General features: G+C 34.2%; 1 protein-coding gene across 2 annotated transcripts in view; it reads right to left on the reverse strand.

Moving 5' to 3' along the window:
• LOC107063836 (uncharacterized) overlaps nucleotides 1-20,877 on the reverse strand; it is a 244,597-nt gene extending 223,720 nt beyond the window's left edge. For both annotated transcript variants that reach the window (XM_015315959.2, XM_089179470.1), the window contains exon 1: nucleotides 19,662-20,877. In XM_015315959.2, coding sequence (XP_015171445.1) covers nucleotides 19,662-20,178 — 517 coding nt within the window. In that variant the 5' untranslated portion in view covers nucleotides 20,179-20,877. The remainder of the gene's footprint in view (nucleotides 1-19,661) is intronic.
• Nucleotides 20,878-21,113: the final 236 nt, after the last annotated feature.

Genomic DNA, 21,113 nt, shown 5'->3' on the forward strand with positions numbered 1-21,113 from the left:
AATAGATAGTAAGGGGAAACAAAGAGAGTCGTAAGAGAAGAAGGGTGACACCAAAATAACCGGACATTCCGTTGACTTAGCTCTTCGTTCAGCTTCTTCTATCGCTCTCACCCTCTCTATCTTTCTCTTTCTCTCTCAAGATGGTGGACATAAAGGCCATGACAAAGTAAAGATAGAAGCAAAGCATCCCGTTTGTATCCGTCTCGAGGATCGTTTCAATTACGAAATCTTGCGAGATCACCCGAGGACACTACCAAGTCGAGTAAGAGAATCCTATTGGTTACCACGCTTTTGCTCACCCATATATATATATATATATACATAGTTTCTTCTAGGTTGAAAAGAGAAGAAAAAAGAAAAAGGGAAAAGGTGGGAGAGAGAAAGAAAGAGAGAAAGAGAGAGAAACAAAAGTTGAGTTTTAATAGTAAAAAAGAGAAAGAGAAAGAAAGAGAAAGAAAAAGAGTAGATAAGCTGGAATTAAACGGCCCTTTCGAAGGTCCATTCTTTGTGAGTTTTAAAGGTCGTTAAGGGTCTTCGAGAAATTATGTAGTCTTCTTGTTTCTTGTCCTTCATTTCTCTCTCTCTCTCTTTCCTTCTATCTATCTTTCTTTCATTCGTTCATTTATTATTTCGTTTTCTCTCTGGTATTTTTCTTCTTTTGATTCGAGAATACGATCCCTTTGAGTAGATATCTAGATTCGTTAATGTTCTTCAAAGAAATGATAAGCAATGGGATATCGTAGATAATCGATAATTACTAACATTCTCTTTCTTGGATGATTGGATTACGATATACTTCTAGATACTCTCTTCGAAATCATTCCATTTTATTATATTTCGATATTATTTTTATCATATTTCGAGATATAACTATTATTATTATTATTATTATTGTTACTATATTATAAGAATTTATCATATATGTGGGACGAACGCCTCCATGCCAAACTTGATTGATAAGTATTCGTGGAAGGGAACTGGTCGGTGGTGGGCCCTGGATAGCTCAATTGGTTAAAGAGCAGTCGCCCGGAAAGCGAAAGATCCGTGGTTCGAGTCCCGGTCCAGTCAATCCAGCGGTCCAGTTTTTTTTCACGAATCTTACATTTGGGGGCTCGTCCGGGATGGAGGTCTGTTTCGTAGCATGTTCCACAGTCTTACAACGCCACGAGAAGAAATTATTTATAAATAATTTCAAAAGAGTAAAGAGTTTGGCCGATAGTGGCGACGCGAACGGTTGGCCGAGGAACTAAACAAGACGGTCTTTACGGAGCCTCGGCAACGTGTTCGGAACGAATAAAGACGTAACGAGTAACGAAGGTGCCACCAAGGGAGGGGGTGGTTATGACGGAACATTCGGGGTCGAATGTTGTTGTTGTAGGGGGGTGGAATGTGGGACGAACGCCTCCATGCCAAACTTGATTGATAAGTATTCGTGGAAGGGAACTGGTCGGTGGTGGGCCCTGGATAGCTCAATTGGTTAAAGAGCAGTCGCCCGGAAAGCGAAAGATCCGTGGTTCGAGTCCCGGTCCAGTCAATCCAGCGGTCCAGTTTTTTTTCACGAATCTTACATATATCTAATTTTACTGCATCTAATAATCCTATCTTATCTTATTACAATGATAAGTTAAATTAAATAAACCTGAAAATATATTTAATACAAAATTAATCACAATCATTCCCAAAATATTTGTTTGATTCTATATAATTATTATTAAATTTACAATTTATTTATAATAAATAATCTCTTAAATCGTCAGAACAAAATTCGATTAATTTTCTAAATTCTACAACATCTAATTATTTTACCGATTGGCAATGATAAACTAAATTAAATCGATTAAAAAAAATTCAATGAAAAATAAATCACAGTCATCTTGAAAGATATTTTACAATATTTTCTACAAACCGTAATTATAAATATACAATTATTTTATAATTAAAAAAAATTCAAATAATTAGAACAAATGAGAAAATTGTGAAATGTTGTTTATAAGAAATGATATCATTTTCCGTTCATGCTACACGTCGTACATCATTCGCTTCTTTTTTTTTGTCTTTTTTTCTGTCTATTTTTCTCTTCTCAAGAAAGAACCAACGTGAAATGAGTTTTAGAAAATGACACGACGACTAGGAGGACAACGATGAGTTAGAGAAAAATAACGCGAAATTGGAGTTGAACGTTCGCGAAACTCGGTGAACCGACCACTTAATTTTAACGAAGGGTTCGCGCGAGGAACTTATATCAATGACCCGCTAAATTGCGAGGATGAAAGTCCGACTGTTATGAAGCTGCTAAAATAATGGACTTCTCGATACGTGGACGCGTCGAGCGTTTAAATTGATCGATCTTTTCCTTTTCCTTTTCTTTTACCCCAATTCGCCCACCCCCTTCCCCCACAAACGATTCTTTCATCTTCTCCCTTTTTTTCTCTTTCCTTTTCGTAAATGTCCCGTAAAATCCAGACAAAAAAAATCTCAAATCGCGATACAATTTTCTTTTTCGATTGCATTTACAATTTATTCAAAAAGAAATATACCTACTTTTAAATGTTGTTTTAACCTTTAAGAATACATTTAAATAATATATTTTTAATCTTATTAGTTTACTGTATCCAAAAAAAAATAATATATTATTATAAAATATTTAAACATTAGGATTCAACTTGTTTCCAAAAAATAAAACTAATAATCATTGAAATATAGTACCAAAAAAAAAAATGTTACAACATGATTAATTGTAAATTAAAACAAAATATATATTCTACGAGATAAAATACATTAACAGTAATCCTATTTAAAATAAGATATGCACTTAATATTCGTATTATTTAAATTACTTAAATGAAAATATCAATCAGATATTTAAACATATTGTTAGGAATCAAATATCATAATATCTTAATATCCTTTAATTTAAAGAAACACAATGAGTAAGAATCCGAGAAATTGGAAACGTGATTGGATGAAGATATTGATGAAGAGAATGAGTAGAAGGGTTGACGGGTTGAAGTAAAGGAAGAGGGAGGATGAGGTAGGGGTTTGATTGTAGACCCGGACACGAACACGAATAACAATGGCCACATCCGTGTATGCGTTTCCGGTCGGTGAGCACCTTCCGGTTGTGAATTACGCGGGTGAATAAATAGGGCGAGGACTCTGAACTTGTGCGCACGCGCTTACGCGCGCTTATACTTACACACGTTCATATATATATATCTATATGTATATATGAATATATGTATGTATATATGAATGTATCTCTTAACCGAAGAGAATATTACGAACAGTGGAAACCCTTCTACCTAGGAGCATATATGCGTAGCTAATGAAATTGAAATGTATGGTAAAGGAAGGATTAGCCTCTTCTCTCTTGCAACCGACCGAATGAACGAACGAACAGGTACACGCGTGTAGTAGAGTCCTGTTTCTACGAAATAATACACACCAATGCTTGCTAAATTATGCGAATGTCCTTTTCCGATGACCGTATTAAATTTTCATACATATGTATACATATATATATATATATAACTCTAGACCTTTGTGAAATTTTATTAAATTTTATGCAGACTATACCATTGTTTAATATATACTTTTTTTTAATTATTTTTAATTTATATTTGTAAAGAAATTTTCTTTACGTGTATTAACCTATATGCGTGTATATTTTTAATTTCATATTATTTTTCACACACGCGTATATTATTATACGTATTTCTATATATATATATATATATATATATTATATCCCGAAAGTTTGTCTTTTGTTTTTCCTTAAGAAAATTTTCCATCCTGGATGATTTGTTTTATTTAATAAAATAAATTATTTTTCTTAATTACTTTTTCTTCTAAACCATTTAGTCTTAATTATTTTCCTTGTTACAATCCGTTTTATAATCGTGTCCAATCGTTCCCTTTACAATCTTTCAACAACAGATCTTACAATTTATCACTCAAATATCTACCTATTCACAACCCCAATAAAATAATATAAAATAAAAAACAAATTTTATCTACGTAAAATTACTAAAAATAATAAAAAAGTAACTTTTAGATAGATCAAATACTTTTCGACAAGAAAAATAAGGAAAAAGGAGAAAGAAAAAAGTGTATACAAAAAAAAAATAATAATAATAAGAATTTATCCACGGAAATAATATAACTTGAAAACAACTTGATAGACATCAAAGTTTCTTATTAAAGAAATAAAATGAAAAAGAGAGAAATAAAGACAAAGAGATACCGTTACTGACAAGAAAAGAAAAGAAAAGAAAAGAAAAGAAAAGAAAAGAAAAGAAGAAAGAAATAAGTATACAGGGTGTATTAATTTCCACGGTGAGGTACTCGGATTAATTAGAAATCGTCGCTAAACGTAATAGAAGAGAAAGAGAAAAAGAAAGAGATAGGCCAAACTAAAGTGAGAAAAAGAGAGAGAGAGAGAAAGAGTGAAAGATAGAAACATACTGAAAGAGATAGAGATAGAAGTAGGTTCAGTGTTGATAGAGACAGGGCAGGGCTAATTATTCTAATGGGCCGCGATGTTTGTATTTACCGTGTCAATGGCCCGTTCAAAGGATCACCAACTACGTACACAGCCTTTATGTATACTTACCTACCTATCCATGCTTTCGATAGACACTCAGAGACCAGCTGAGTGTTTCCAGAAGATAACGGGGGGTAAGAGGTTGTGGAGGGTTGAGGAGTATGAGATAGCTTGAGAGGATAAGAACTAAGAACTAGCGACGAAATCGCCGATGGCAAACCTGATAACACGACCTGTCGCTTGGGATAGTCTACCAAGATAATACCGATCGAAACGACTGAACGTAACCATAACTTATACTTGTATTCTATCCTTGTTTATATACATCTGTTTGACAATGTAACTTTATATAATATTTCTTACCATTCTTTCATTTTTCATATCGATAAACATTTCATTCTCATTACAAAATATACTCATTTGTTTTTTAATTATTCCTATGACAGATGGAATTATTTCTTTTTTATATACTTTTGAAATTATGTTTATTTATAATCCATATTAAATAATATTTATATTATTTTGCAACAAATCTATTTTAATATAAATATATATATATATATATAATTAAGCTTTTAATCGTCTCTCGTTACGTTATTTTTTCTTTAATGTTGTCGTTTTATTAAAAATAATGTTTTAATCATACTTATGTTTCGTCATAAGTGTACAGGTAAGAATACAACGTAACAGAATACAACGTTAAGAATACAATTAGATTTATTGTAACTAACAGTACGATAGATTATCCTCATGTCAAAAGATCACGTTGTTGTTATTTACGATCGATAAAATAAGCAAAGAGCCCGTGTTATTAGCATTCGAACGAAAACCAGAACGCAAAAGGATGATACACAGTCCTCGACGTGTTTCCGGCTACTCTTGGCTTTGTTATCCATACCGGATTAGCTTCGGTCACGAAATCCCTTGTTCGTGGTTTCTACCAGCCGAGATTTCGACTATATTTCGATTCCCTACTGATGAGAATACCCCCAATTGATCTGCTATTGTTATAATCTCTTTTCTACATGTTTAATTTTTTAATAAAATTAAAATTAAAATAAATACACCAATATCATGTATAATAAATATTTATAAAATTTGTACACAAAATAAAAAAAAATACAATTATTTTCTAAGATTAAATACATCTAATATAGTTTGGAAAATAAATTATAGTAAGCTAATTACTGCTAATTATAACAATTTTATGATCTAAATTATTTAACACGTTCACGCCGGCGCGTACCACCGGTGGCCCGCACTAGACTGTCTCATCGGGCGGCTTGTACCACCGGTGGTCCACCTTGGTCCAGGTGTGAACAAGCAAAAATCACGCGCCGCCAGATGAAGCGCATCTTAAATTCGAGTGCCGCCCCACAGCGCAGACACTGAAAATCGGCGCCGTCGTCAACGTGTTAAAAATGTATAAATATATATAAATAGTATTTGATAGATTAATACATTCGAAATATTCATATAAAATTTAGAACGTCAAGAATAGAAAATACTTATCTTCTTGTACTGAGAATTATAAAAATCAAAAATAATCATTCCTAATTTTTAATAATCTGAAAACAAAAAATTATGATCATTATTATTGAAAGAAAAAGAAAATACATTCTATTTATTCAACGTGCTTAGATACAGATATACAAATTAAAAAAACGCATTTAAACAATGTAAAAATTCTTATCTTGCCGTGCCAAGCAATTAACCACGACTCTTAACTGTACGGTCACGAGAAAGTAACAATAATTTTCATAACCTGTTACGCTCGCGAATTAAACATGCTCCAACGCTAATTAGCTCGTACTTCGCACGGACACAATACAATATCCCTCCAACCCCTAACTCACCCCAACACACTCCCTAGAACTCCCTTTAAACGAGCGCGCTCGGATAAGCGGAAAGATAAGCGACCTTTCCTGAGGTTATGGAAAATAAGATAACAAGAATGCATATAACATTTATTACTATCTATTCATGATAGAGTTCAATATCTGTGTGTGCATGTACATATATGTGTGCTTTAGTATGGGTGTCTGTGCTGTGTGTAAAATCCTTATTAACGATAATTAATAATTAGTACGAAATTTGTAGAACTCTTTCTCCGTCTCTTTCTCTCTCATTCACTCACTCACTTACTCTGTATTTAAATACATGAAAATGTTTATATGTGTGTTGAGTCACGAACGTGTTAACACGAATGTTAACTGGTACAGGTGAAGTTTGCTCGGCAGGATTCGAAGTCAAATGAGAATCCACGAAAAGGGTGATGTTTTAACCACCACGTAGAAATACATTCGACATTCCAATTCGTTAACCAAGTCAACAGAATTCGTGTAGTATGTATGTATGTATATATATATATATATATATATTTACGTATACATGTATATGTATATATATATACTGAATACTCTAGATATAATTTTCTCTCTTAAATTACACAAGCATAACTTGTAAATTCCACATTCGCAACGATAGACAAATCTAATGAAATCTTTCTATGAAAAAATATATTTCATTCTCTATATAAATTCCGTGTTTTAATTTGCAATCACATATTCCAATGTTATTATTAAAAAATAATCTTATAAATCTACTATAATATATTAAATATATTAACCAAAACTATAAAACAATTTCCACGTTTCATAATTGTAAATTAAAACTCAAACGTCTAGCTCAACTCAAATTGAATCGTGCGAAATATGATTGAAATTTCAAACACAGACAGATAAATATCTATATTTATGAGTTAATTTTCTAAACTATCATAGAAAAAAGAAAAAAAAAATGTCGTAAAAAATGTTGACACGAACTGTCGACGACTTTTCTATCGACGGAAAATACGAAGGGTCACGAAATAGAGAGAGAGAGAGAGAGAGAGAGAGAGAGAGAGGAACTTTAACTCGTATTTCCAAATTTCCAATACGGCAACCCATCGAAGAAGGGTGACTTCTTCTCGCGAATTGTGGAAACCAGAAAATGGAGATATGGAGAGAAAGAGAGAAGAAAGTATGAAGGCGTAGGGGGAGGGGGCAAAGGGGAGTATGTTCCAAAGGGGTTATTTCGTGACTGCCTCTTGCTCTTCCTCGTATTATCATATTTATAAGTCGGTGGGCTCGTGGGAACAAGAAAAAAAAACTTGTGGAATGGGTAAAGAAGAGGGTGTAGGGGTTATAGGGTAAAGGGAGGGGGTGGGTACTTGGAAGCTTTGGAATATGTTCAAAATGGCACATCGAGTAGTCGAGAAGTTAACGGAAGAATTCGATGTATTAATAAGCCAGACGAAAGCTTATACCCCCTTCAGATTTGTATACAAATGGACGAGGTGGGTAAGGTTTAAAGGTATAATACCCCTATCATCGTCCTTGAAATAGGATAACAAAAAAAAGAGACGAAAGGAAAAAAGCATTTAAATAATCTTTCACGGTCCCTTGAATGGTAACTCCGCGGATTTCCATAAATTCCTTCATGTAAATAAGAAGAAGAAGAAAAAAATGAGAAAAAATAAAAAGAAAAAGAAAGAGAAAGAAAGAAAGAAAGAAAGAAAAAAGAAAAAAAAAGAAAGAAGAGACGAGATAGCTTGCAAACAACCGCTTATTAAACATACCCCATAAAGATAACGTAAGCTGAAGCAAGCAAAGATAGGTATTTATGCAAATCCATGATACGACTAGTACAACCACACCACAAAGAGTAAAAAGAAAGAAAGAAAGAGAGAAAGAGAGAGAGTTTTTTTCGAGCGATTCGCCATTCTCAAAAAATTTGCCATACAGGAATGGAAATAAGCGTATGGTTTAAAACTCGCTCGAATGCCTGAATGCAAAGGGTTGGAGGTAGAAAAAAAAACGACATGAGAAAAAAAAATTAGAATAGAGGAAGAATAAGTAGAGAAGAAGAAGAAGAAGAAGATGAAGAAGAAGAAAATGGTTTTGTGTAAGAAAAAGGAAACCATCCCCATTCCCCAAAGTAATATCCATAAGGTTTCAAATATAAATTTGACTTATCCGTTCAAGTGACTTAAAAGATTGAGAAAAAAAAAGAAAAGAAGAAGAAGAAGTGGAGAAGAGAAAGAGAATTAAACGAAGTTAATTTTTATTAACAAGGAAAAACGATGGACACCATAAATATGCCTAATTTACTTTTTTTTTTCCTTAGTAATAAATTATATTCGCTCGTTAATATAATACAAGAGGGTTGACATTTAATTTAGAATATACTTAAATTTTTCATATTGATCGAATAAATCGCTTGGTTAAATAATATTCAATGAAACGTGTAACAAGTTGTTAGTTAAATTTCGAAAATAATTCTATGTCAATAAATTTGATGATATATATATATATATATATGTGATATATCGTACATATGATTATAATAATAAAATGAATGAATGAATATTAAACGGAGAAGAGATGCTACGAATGTTTATTGTCCTCTTTCTTCTCTTTCTCTAGTTTCCTAAATAAATGTAATTTTAATTAAAAAGAAAAAGAGAAGAAGAAAGGAAAAGAAAAAGAAAATATTCTCTAAAAAGATCAAATTATTCGACGTTTGACGCTCGGCTGATCTATAAAAGGGTAACATCTACTTTTCTATACTCGATGCTCATTTAATTCACACGGCGCGGTTTCACCGCAATGCAGTGTACCACTTACGGTTCGCTCAACGTTCGTTCTCTTTCTCTAACACTATCTCTCTTCTTCTTCAACTTCTTCTTCTTTTAAAACTCGCTGTTATTCGATGGAATCCTCAAATTTACTGATTTTCACTCCTAGCACGAAATCCAACGTCTGGCCCGTAACGAGAGGGGCTCTTGGGCTCTTTCGAGTAGAAGAGACCATTGGACTGTCCGTCGCCAAGAAGGTCGCTTCTAAAGAAAGAGAGAAAGAGAAAGAAAGAGAGAGAGAGAAAGGGAGAGGGAGAGAGAAAGGTTGGAGAGGACCAACCCTAACTTCTTAACCGAATTGTTAACTCGTCGGTGGTGGACGGGAGCAAACTTGTCCGTTAACTTTTTGGCGTTGGAAAGGAAGAGAATGCATTGTAGAATAAGAAAGAAAGAGAAAGATATACAAAGAAAGAAAGAAAGAAAGAAAAATTCACCGAGTCTTGACTGATTTGGTAAACATCCTTTGGTCGTCCATTCCTTTAAATTTCAACTCCAACTAGAGAATCTTCTAAATCAATTCTATGATAAAAATAAGACATTGAGATTAAAATTAATCCTAATTTAAAGTTTAAACCTCATTTATGTCGATTTTAATTCAATAAATTCATTCAATTCGAACATTAGAAGAAGACGAAAAAAAAAACGAAAATAAAAAAATAAGAAAAAAACATTCGTTTATGTTTTTCCAATAATTTGCCAAATTTATCCCATCCACAATTACCAAATTCTATACTTTGAATCGGCTTTTGAGTATCGATCTCGTGCATCCAATGGAAATACCCAATAAGAAGGAAAGCTCGCTTCGAGTGATTCGAAGAATATGGTATTCCCCGTTCTCTTTCTCCTTCTCTAAAAAAAAAAAAGAAAAAAAAAGGAAAGAAATCATCCCCTTCTTATCTCATCGACTTACGTCATTTCATTTTCGTTTTCCACCCTTCGCAGTCCGACGTTCGAACCATCGAAAGGAAGGAAGGAAGGAAGGAAGAGAAAAAGAAAGGACGAGATAAGGTCAAAAGCTTCCAGAGGAAGAATAAGAATAAAAAGAGAAAGAGATAGTGAGAGGAGAGGAGGGGGTTGGGGCACTTTCCCCTTCGTCGGTTGAGAGAGAATTCGAAATTATTTAGATTTTATAACACAATAGCGAACTTTATGAGCACGGTACACCGGCTTTCCGGGCAAACGGTGGAGAAGGGGGCTCGAAAGAAGGGGGTATGAATGTTGCAGGGTGGGGAATAGAGAAAGAGAGAAGAGGGGATGGCTGCATTTCCATAAGAATTTAATAACACCACAACACAGCACGCAATTAATATACTTTTTTGCCTTGTTAGCTAAGGTCTACACTAAAAGGCGGTGACCGTCAAAGGAAGAGCTGAGGGTTCCGACCTTTACTTCACCCCGAAATCCCCTGAAATATCCTTTTCTCTTTCTTCAACCCGAGCTCCTTGTCTTTCCTTTCTTTTTCTTTGCTTTTTTTTTTATTTATTTTTTTTTTTCTATCTCACCCTCTTTCTCACAGAAAACGTAATAAGAATTATAACCTCGACCGATGTAATATCTCAACGAAAGAGATACCTTTGGAAGTATACCTTTGGAAATACCTTGAAAATTGTAAAACGCGACGATGTTGAATCGCGTCTCGTTTCTTCTTTCATCCCTCTTATTCCTCCCCTAAACTCCCCTCTCATCACCACCCACCCACCCGACATCCCCGTTTTTCTTTCTTTTAATTCCCAACGATCTTCTTAAATCCTCAGGAAGCAGAGGAGAAAAAAAAGAATTTTAGTACAAACGAGAACTAGGTATCTATTACTGAACGTAATTAATATATATGTTTTCATAGTGGATATTAAAAATGAAATCGGATCGCCAATAATCGATCGGTCCTTTTCAATTTAACTAATTGGAAGAACACAGTAAAGAGAAAATATATATATATATATATATATATATATATAAAAGTATATCATACAGAGGTTGTTTTTACTTTCCTTTTTTTTTTCTTTCTCTTCCTCTTTTTATCTATCTTTTTCTCTCTCTATCTTGGAACGAAGTTTCACTTGGAAATCGAATAAACGACCAATAAATTGGCAGGATATCTTCTAATTCCCACTTGGCCGGTAAGAATCCTTTTATGGATCTTTTACCAAGTCCCAAGTCTGTTAACACGCCTTTGAAACAGAAGACCTGATCTTTCCATCCATCCTTCCTTCCTTCCTTCCTTCCTTCCCTCCCTCCCTCCTTCTTTCTTGCCACTTGCCAAGTATCTTCTTAGTCAAATATTTAATGCCACGTGTAGGAGAATATTTCTTGTACGAGAAAGAGAAAGAATCTGTTTTTTCCCTTTTATTTTTTTCTTCTTTTTTTATTAAAAAAAAAAAAAAAAAAAAAAAAAAAATCAAGATTGTCACCCTGTTTCTTTGGGGGGAGAAAAAAGTAAAGAAGGAAGAAAAAAATGGGGAGAAAGTGCGAAAGCGTGGTAGACAAGCAAGTAATAATAAACGAGTGAGAGAAAGAGAGAGAAGGAGGGAAAAAGAGATAGATAGATAGATAGATAGATAGATAAAGAAAAGGAAAAACGAAAAAGGGTGAGATAGTCGAGAGTGAGAAGGTGGAGGATGAGAAAAGCTTCGAGTATTTCGCCAACTTGGTAAGCCAAGTCGAGATCGTTCGCTTAAGGATTTCTTCTTGGAAAACACGCTACTATTTCTTTCTCTTTTTTTTTTTTCTCTACATTTTTCTACTCTTTTTCCTTTTTTTGTTTTTTTTTTTTTTTTTTTTTAACAGTCTATTCCGAACCGAATCTTTCACAAACGGATTAAAAGATATCGATAAGTTCGAGCATCGTGACAACAAACTTTCATACCAGATTCGAATACAGAAATGATCTATTAAACAATACTTTTATCTTTCTTTAAAAATTCTTTTCATCTTAGGTATTTTTTTTTTTTTTTTTTACAAAAAAAAAAAAGAAAAAGAGAAAAATGAAAATAATACAAAAAATAATCTAATAACTTTTTATTACAAATAAATATCCTGATATATTTTCATTACCGTTCGGATATCTGAAATATATAATAATTGTTATCTTGTTTTATATTTCCTCAATAAAGAAGAGATTAAAAATAATTACATAATAAATTTTTTGTGTATTATAATAATAAATAAATATCTCAAATATACAGATACTTAAAATATTATCTATTATTTATCGATAAAATTAATCATTCTCAATTCTACAATTTTAATCTGCTAATCGGAGATAAAATCTTTGAAAAAAAAAAAAAACAAACAAATTGAAAAGAAAAGAACAAAAACGACGTTCTTAGGTTTTATGTAAAAAATTAAATGTATCGTTTAAAACGAAAACCAGTCGCTAAAATATCTATCGAATTAAAAGGAAAAGAATCATATGTTTAAGGTTCACAAATTGCATAACTGTGTATACGTACGTGTATGTAAAAAAAAGTAGTGCAGTTAAGAGGATAAATATCGGAATATAAATCCAACGTTTTTTTTTTTTTTTGTTCTTTTTCTTTTCCAAGATATTATGTCTCTCTATCCTTCTTTCTTTCTCTCTCTCTCTCTCTCTCTCTCTCATAGATGATGGGTACCAAAGGGAATTGACAGTTTGCAGAATCTAAACATATACTTGGATACTTCATAAGGCAGGAGATTAAGAGGATATTTTACTTCTCTTCTCTTGTCTTCTCTTTTTATCTCTCTCTTTCTCTCTCTCTTCTATTTTCTCTTTCTCTCTCTGTTGTCTGTTCTCTTCTCTTCTCAATATACATCTATCTCTCTCTTATGTTCTCTTCGGTAGACAGGTATTGTACAAAGCTGGATATTCTACCCAAGGGATATAAGAGAAAGATCGAAATAACTGAAGTGTGTGTGTGTGTGTGTGTGTGTGTGTGAGAGAGAGAGAGAGAGAAAGAGAGAAAGGGAGTGGAAGAGAGGAGCCATGATCAAAGATAATTTCCGATCAAAGATTAAGGATTACTCCCAAGAGCCACGTGTGGCCCGTCTAGGAATCAAAGTCCGACGAAATATAAAATGCATGAATCGAGAATCCCTTGAGTATATATGCTTTCATCTCTCTTTCCCCTTTACCTCCCTCCTTTTCTTTTCTTTACCTTCCCTCTTTTTCTTTATACGACACGTATACCACGTGTACGTGTCAATGAATGTATTAGTTACGCACGTGCTAACCATCATTCATGATATTTCCAATACCAAAATTACATAACATACGATTTACTATCACTTATTAAACTGTATTTAAGTGTTCAATTCATTCATTATTTTTTTCTTCTTAGTTTTTAAAAATTCAAAGTTCATTGAAAGAACATTAGAATTTATTGACACGTTTTATTCAACATAATAATACAGTTACAGTGTGTATACGCAAATTCCTCCGATAATGGAGTCCTCTGGTAATTAGTTGCTAGGAATAAAGAAAGAAGGGTTATAATAAGATTAATCAAACACGTGGTTGAGCCAATCAAAGATGTAATGTTTTATTGGCTCGTCAGGGAAAAGCCTTGCGGCATAAAAATCCTGGATGTTATATTCGATGATAATAATGAAGATCAACCACGTGGCGTTGGTTTGAATTTGATACGCTCTTAGTTTTCTCTTTCTTTCCGGGTTACAATCGTCCTTCTCTCTTTCACTACAGGTGTACAGTCGTCAGTGTTCCGGGGAAGAATAAACCGATTTCTTTTTGGTATGCTTCCAATCGGACAAGCGTGACAAAGATATTGGTGGGGAGGGGGGTGGGAATGTGCGCGCACCCTGCCCTACAGTTTGTTGTTTTCGAATATGATATGACGTTTTAATATTACGACGGATTTCGAAGAACACGAGGACCATCTCAGGTCGTTTTCGACCGTACACAGTAAAACACTGAGGCATTCGTAAGAGTTTATAAAAAAATTCTTACTTAATTATAAGAATAAAATATCGCAAATATAAAACCTAATTAAGCTTTGTCGGTTTTCTTTCAATAAATGAAATTTCAATAAAATTAATTATTAAAAATTAAATACCGATCATCTAGACCGATCACGTTACACTTTGGATTAATAAAATCAAATGAAATGTTTCTTTTTCGTTCTTTTCGTGAATGATATCGATCATTATTTCGGTTTCTTTTATTTTTTTTTTTTTTTGTTTATTTTTTCATTTATCATCTATTTAGTATTTTAATTAACATGCAGAAATCAATTTTGTTCCGATAATAATAACGAATACAATGTATAATACATTAAATTCTCTCTCTTTATTTTTGTATCTTCTCTCTCTCTCTCTCTCTCTCTCTCTCTCATTTTCTTTTTATCTTTTTTATGCTAATTCAAACACTATATATTTTCGAAGAGCATGGTTACTACAGTATATAGATGTAAATGTATATGTATAGGTAAATGTATTTTCTGCTCCCCGGCGTCTAGTTCGTTGTTTCATGCGTATACACGTTTACCATACCCGCGAGCAATATACACGTGAACATTTACGCTCATCTCGTAACCACATTGATGTGCATTTGCCGAACCAAGCGGAACCGACGACGTCCTTGGCTAAATTATAGAACGAAAATTTTCATTTTGTAATCAAATATTGATTTGTTTCGTAAACTTTTTAAAGAAAAAAAAAAAGAAAAACCTCTAATAAATTTGTATTTATCTGCGGTTTCATAGTTCAGACGAATCTAAAGAGAAAATGAATTTTTCTTATTCAAATTTGTTTCAAGAAATAATTATTTTTCCGTCTTCTTTGAAATTTATTAAAAAGAAATGAAAAATAAAAAAATTACATAAACGAAGATTATCTTAAAAGAAAATATATGTCGTTTCCTACATCGAGTGAAAAAAAAAAAAAAATAACAATAGAAATGTTCTATCTAGCGTAAAAATTAGAAGTATTGTCCTACAGGTAATCGTCAAGAGAGTATCAAACAACATATTTCACAAACCTCTTTGTCCAATACTCGAAAGAAATTCACGTGACTAAATGGACACTGTATGCGATTGGTAGCATTGGTGCTTGTAAAGTCCACCACTACTTCGATGCAATTACGAGAAAGGAAGGAACGAGAACATAGAGAAAGAAAAAGAAAAAAAGAGGAAATAACAAAAAGCCTTTCGAAAAAATATCCTACTTGCATGTAGCCTCCCTCGACAAGAAAAAAAAAAAAAGAAAGAAAAAAAGAAAATTATCCTTTTAATAATAACAACAAAAAATTATAAGAGAGAGAGAAAAAACTTATCTTTTTTTTCTTTTTCTCTCTTTGGCAAAAAAGTAAAAGTAAATCTAACGAACCCTCTCTCTTCTCTCTCTCTCTCTCTCTCTCTATCTCTTTTCTAACAAACAAAAAACGCAAGAAAATAAAGCAAAATAAAAAAAGGACAGAAACTTTAACACGTGACGCTAGAAAAATTTGTTCTGGTGATTACGAAGGAAGGGAAACTTGTTTCTTTCTTTTTTTTTTTTTTTATATAACCACTTTCAAGTACCACCCACCGCGTACAAAATTATCCACGGTTTAGCCCCTTTAACGATACTTTGGCGAGGGTAGAAAAGCCACTATCCTTTCTCTCTCTCTCTCTCTCTCTCTCTCTCTCTCTCTCTCTCTCTCTCACTCACATTCTCTGAAATAACAGCGTATGGAAATCTTTCGTATTTTCGACACGTACTGCGTGGAAACCTCGCGAGAGTAACATTAGATATTAGATTTAGCGCGCTTACAACTGTCGTTCTACCTAATTAGGGGTGCCTCCGGTCTTTCGAGTCCCCCACTCGAAACAGATGGCCACCCTTAGGCTATGAGATAATTCCATTGAAAGAGAGACGGAGAGATAGAGAGAGAGAGAGAGAGAGTAGAATGGTCGTCGAATCGAAGGAGGGTAAAAGGAACATTCGTTGGATAGTCAAGGGAAGAGAAGGAGGAGGAGGAGTTAGAGGGTTCAAAGTGGGACAACTGTGAGTGTACCAATACACCACCATCACCACTACTACTATCACGACAATAACAACGAAGAGGAGAAGGAAGAACGAGAATGAACGAGAGAAGAGAAGAGAAGAGAAGATAGAGGAGGGAAGAGAAAGAGGAGAAGAGGGAGCAAGAGGAGGGCAAATTCTGGGATCAAAATGCGCGCAGAGGGCCAATTCGCGAGGCGACTGTTGTTATCGGGCTCCTTTAATAATTCATCGAAATTAGATAACCTCGTGGCGCCGTTATCGAGATTACCGACTCACACACACACACACACACACACACACACATATATATATATATATTTAGAGAAGGAGAGGGAGAGGTTCCCTCGCGTATATACATAATACATATGTATAGAAATTGTATACGTGTAAGCTGGTAAAGGCAATCGTCGGTGAGCGACTAAAGCTGTTTTATTCCCCGTTCAAACTCGGATCTGATATAAAGACAATGAGAGGGGTGTCTTCTACATTCTATCTTTCTATCTTTCCATCTTTCCCTTTATCTTCCTTTATATCTTTCTCTCTGTTTCTATCTTACTTTTTTTCTTTCTTTCTTTCTTTCTTTCTTTTGGTATCCATCTATCTGTCTATCTATACCTTATCCAGCAAAGGTCCCTAAGAGATTGCACTCGGGGGGCAGTAACATGCGAATTGAATGACCACCGTATAAAATTCACATCCACGAACGGCGACCGCCAACCGGAATGATAATAGCCTCTCCATCCCGATTTCAAGACCGGCAATCTGTGCGACGGAAACTCGTAAAAACGATTGGATTTGGAAATCACGAGCGGAGAGAAAAACAGACAGACAGAGAGAGACAGAGAAAGAGAGACAGAGAAAGAGAGAGAGAGAGAGAGAGAGTAAGAAAGAAAAGAAGGAAAATGAGGTCGCTTAATGCGCACACATTGTTTTCTATTCCTTTTCTTTTACCATTTTGTAGAATACGCACACGAAAAATACATCGAAAGTATGTTTTATGGATCAATATGACATGACGACCGCGTACAAATTTTTCTACGAGAATTTGTTTGTATAAAAAAGACACACACAAAAAAAAATAGAAGAACAATTTAATTAGGAAACGTTTATTTTGCAACGGAAGAAAAAAAGTAGGACACGCACGGTTACGGAAGAAAGGGGTTTAACGTAAGAAAAGTTAGAACGAATCGTTAGATGTTTGAACAAAACTCCTCCGATAGTAGGAGCATCGTATTTGCATTCGCTTTTCCTACAACCGCGAAAGAAAAAAAAAATATTTATCGCCCCCGAGGTTTCGTGGTAACGCCTCGCTTATGAATTATGCATGGAGAAACATGGAGCTTGTGTTGCGAGACCGCTCATCTCTCTTAACGTTCCAACGCTACTTTACTAAGATCGTCAATATAAAATCGTTTTGAGAATAACTCGTTAAGGATATATCTCCAGGTTATTGATCTAAACGTATTTACGACGTGTCTTATGATTTCTTATTCCTTCGATATATCTCGTCGTACTACGTAGAAATCTAAATTTATTATTAGTACAATATAAAACTCCAAATATTATACAAAATTTTAAGAGAATAAAGTCTGATGTATCAACTAAAGTATTTGATGAATAAATACATTATTTTGATATAATGATATACGTTGGATTAACTTTTAATTTAGAAATATTGTTACAATTAAAAATCTCAAATGTTACAAGTGATCGAGGGTAATAAAAAAATATAAAAGAAATAAGGGAACACAATATGAGTTTTCCCAGGAAAATTGCAATTTTGCCAATATTAAATAGGAGTGATCAGATGTACTGATAAATCGGCCACGCGAATAATTCAATCTTTCAACCGTGCTAATTATCCGATGAAATACTCCAAATAATGTATTATGCATTAATGGGTAAACGCGCTCACACGCACACGCACAAATACACGCATACATATGTAACATATAATTCTACATACATGTATATCATATACAATTATAAATCATATGCACATGTAAACACACAGAAAGAGAGAGGGAGACAGAGAGAGAGAGAGAGAGAGAGAGAGAGAGAGAGGAATTCATAGAAAATGATTAACGAGAAACACAGTAATTCCCAACGAACACCTCGCGGAACAGGCTTGTCACTCTTCCGATTTAACGTGACCGAAATTAAATCCGAGATTACGTGCTGATCGTATGGTACCCGCTTAAATCGTCCTACAAACGGTCACGCTTGTCGCACGCGATCTACGCTCCTGCGTGCGTGCGTGCGTGCGTGCCTGCGTGCTTGGGGGATAAAGGGGGGGGGGGGTTCGCAACACGCTCGAGGGTGAAAAGTGAAGAGGGGTTGTGAACAAGCACAGGGAAAATAGAAGGGGATGGAGGAAAAGCGTAGTTTAGAGAAATGAAGAACCAGGGTGGGAAGGCTATGAGTACATTGTAAGCTTATCGTGATACACTTCGCGATATACGTAAACGTTGATTGACCATTATCACCAGGTCAGGTGGTTCCCCAGAACCTGTTTGTTCACGATGTGCGAAAAGGGTCACGATAATACGATATATTTCATTATATTATCGAACAATTCTACAATTTAACGTTAAAAAGATTAACTGATTTAAATGTTTCTATCTACTAAGCAAATTTCCTAAGGGAAACATTACTTTTCGAACGGTTACCAAATATACGAAGATACCAGAAAAATATATACATAACCAATAGTATATAATGGTATAATATAATAATAATATAATATATACGATAGAATAAATAATAATAATAACACATATAGAACTCTAAATTGGTCGTATTAATCTTAAATGTTGATTAATGAAGCGAAATTAATATTAGACCATTTTTGTTTTTCGTAATCACTTTAACAAACAAACGAATTATATTATGTTACTTTGAAAATACGATAAATGAATAAAAAGACATTTCTTTATCGACCTGATTGTTCAAGGTGGTAAGATAATTCATATTACGATAGTCCAATCGATATTCCACATTCGGCATACGGTAATTAATCGAGATCCGGTTGAATTAACAAAGTAATTTCGAATGTTAACACTCTCTAAATAGCTATTAGCATACGCGCGTGTCGTTTAAAGGTAAATGATAAAAGTAAAAGAAAGAATAATATTGAAAATGGTATGGATATAAAAATGATTGGAATGGTTGAATACGATTTTGAAAAAGAAAAAAACCAATATCTATTCTCTCAGTGGTAATTTTTTGTTTCTTCTCATCTTACCTTTTTCTTTTTTCTTTTTTTTTTTTTTTTTTGTAATTAAATATGTATTTGTGTTAGAATACGCATATAAATCGACGAGATTTCTACCATCGAAGAGGTATGTTTGTTCTACGTGTATACACAAACAATAGACCAAATGTTCGAATGAAAAGAAAACTAAAAAAGAGAGAGACACGCACGCTTGTACATAAAAGTAAATAAAGGAGAAAAAAATTTACCGGTAGTGAAGGCAGCATAGGTTGACTGTCCATTCTGCATGAGAATGCAAACGAATAAGACAAACAGTATGGCCATCCTTGGTAGAATATAAATCGGTAAACTACTTTTCTTCTTTATACGACGAACCGATGAAAACGATTCATTAGATGTAATAGAAGATGATGGTAATGTCGACGACAATGATGATGATAATGATGATGACGACGATGACGTAGACGATGATGAAGAAACGTTGAAATCATTGTTGTCATCACCCGCGTACGCGTCATCACTCTTTAGAACCGAAGATTTCGTAGGTGTGCATTCACACGCGAGCCGTTCACCATCGAAGTCTCTCAGTTCAGCAGGCATAGCGAACTCTCTTTTGTCATCAATCCGATCTAAGGTGAAAGATCTCTTCTTCTTTTCACTTCTCTCGATCCTCGATCTTTCACGTCTCCTCTCGTGAAACTTCGTGCATAATCGTTTACTCATGGAAATACGATCCTCGTAATAATAATATAAACTAGTTTCCATTTTTTAAATATAACTCAATGCTACGATAATTTATCCTCTTAAGATCTATCGTATTTATCTTCTTCTTCTTCTTCTTCTTCTTCTTCTTCTCCTTCCTCTTATTCTTATTCTCTTTAATCGTCGCACGAATAAAAAATGAAAAAAATAAAAAGGTTCGTCTCACCGAACGATTTTTGTGCTCTTGTATGTATTAGCAATTCTCAATTTCGTCAATTTTCACACAATTTTGTAAAAGATCACGTCCGTCCCGGTCATCCTAACGAGGACGGATTAGGATTGACAAATCACCTAAATGTCAAACGTAAAAACTCGAAGATTGATCGATCGATCAATCGACCGATACAAAAATCTCGATAAAATAAAACCTTTTTGAAAAATCAACAACGCAGTATTTTTATCTCGATGAAATATTATGAAAATTTTAATTATAACTTGCGTAATGAATTTTTTTTTCTTTTTTTTTTTTGTTTTTAATGTCAAGATATCTACAGAAAATTGATAAAAGGTTGATTTAATTTTAAATCGCGACTCTCGTATAATCTCTCTTTCTCTCTTTCTCTCTTTCAAGAGAGTGAATCAGTAAGTAAGAACGAAGTTATATTCTCGTAATAATAGAACGCGTCTCGTTCGTGGATGTGCTGCTGCACGCTCGGGACGCCCGGCGTCGACTGGCGTCCTCGCCCTCGAGGGGGGAGCCACAACTAGAAATCGTCCTCGAGTCGAGTTGCGTCTCGATGCTGCACACGCCGTTTCAACGTTCCACGCGCATATCTCCAACCCCCACTATCCAACGGGTGAAACTACCCTTTCACCCCTAACCCTCGAATAAGCCAATCGGAGTCTACCAGTGACCGCCCATCGCGTCCCGTAGGCGGCGCCGGCTCCTCGAATTAAGATTTTCGACTTTTCCTTTGGAACCCTTCCCCTACCTTTCT

This window comes from Polistes dominula, unplaced genomic scaffold (genome assembly GCF_049000335.1).
Source record: "Polistes dominula isolate Pdom_NZ unplaced genomic scaffold, Pdom_raw_medaka contig_373, whole genome shotgun sequence".
NCBI lineage: Eukaryota > Metazoa > Arthropoda > Insecta > Hymenoptera > Vespidae > Polistes > Polistes dominula.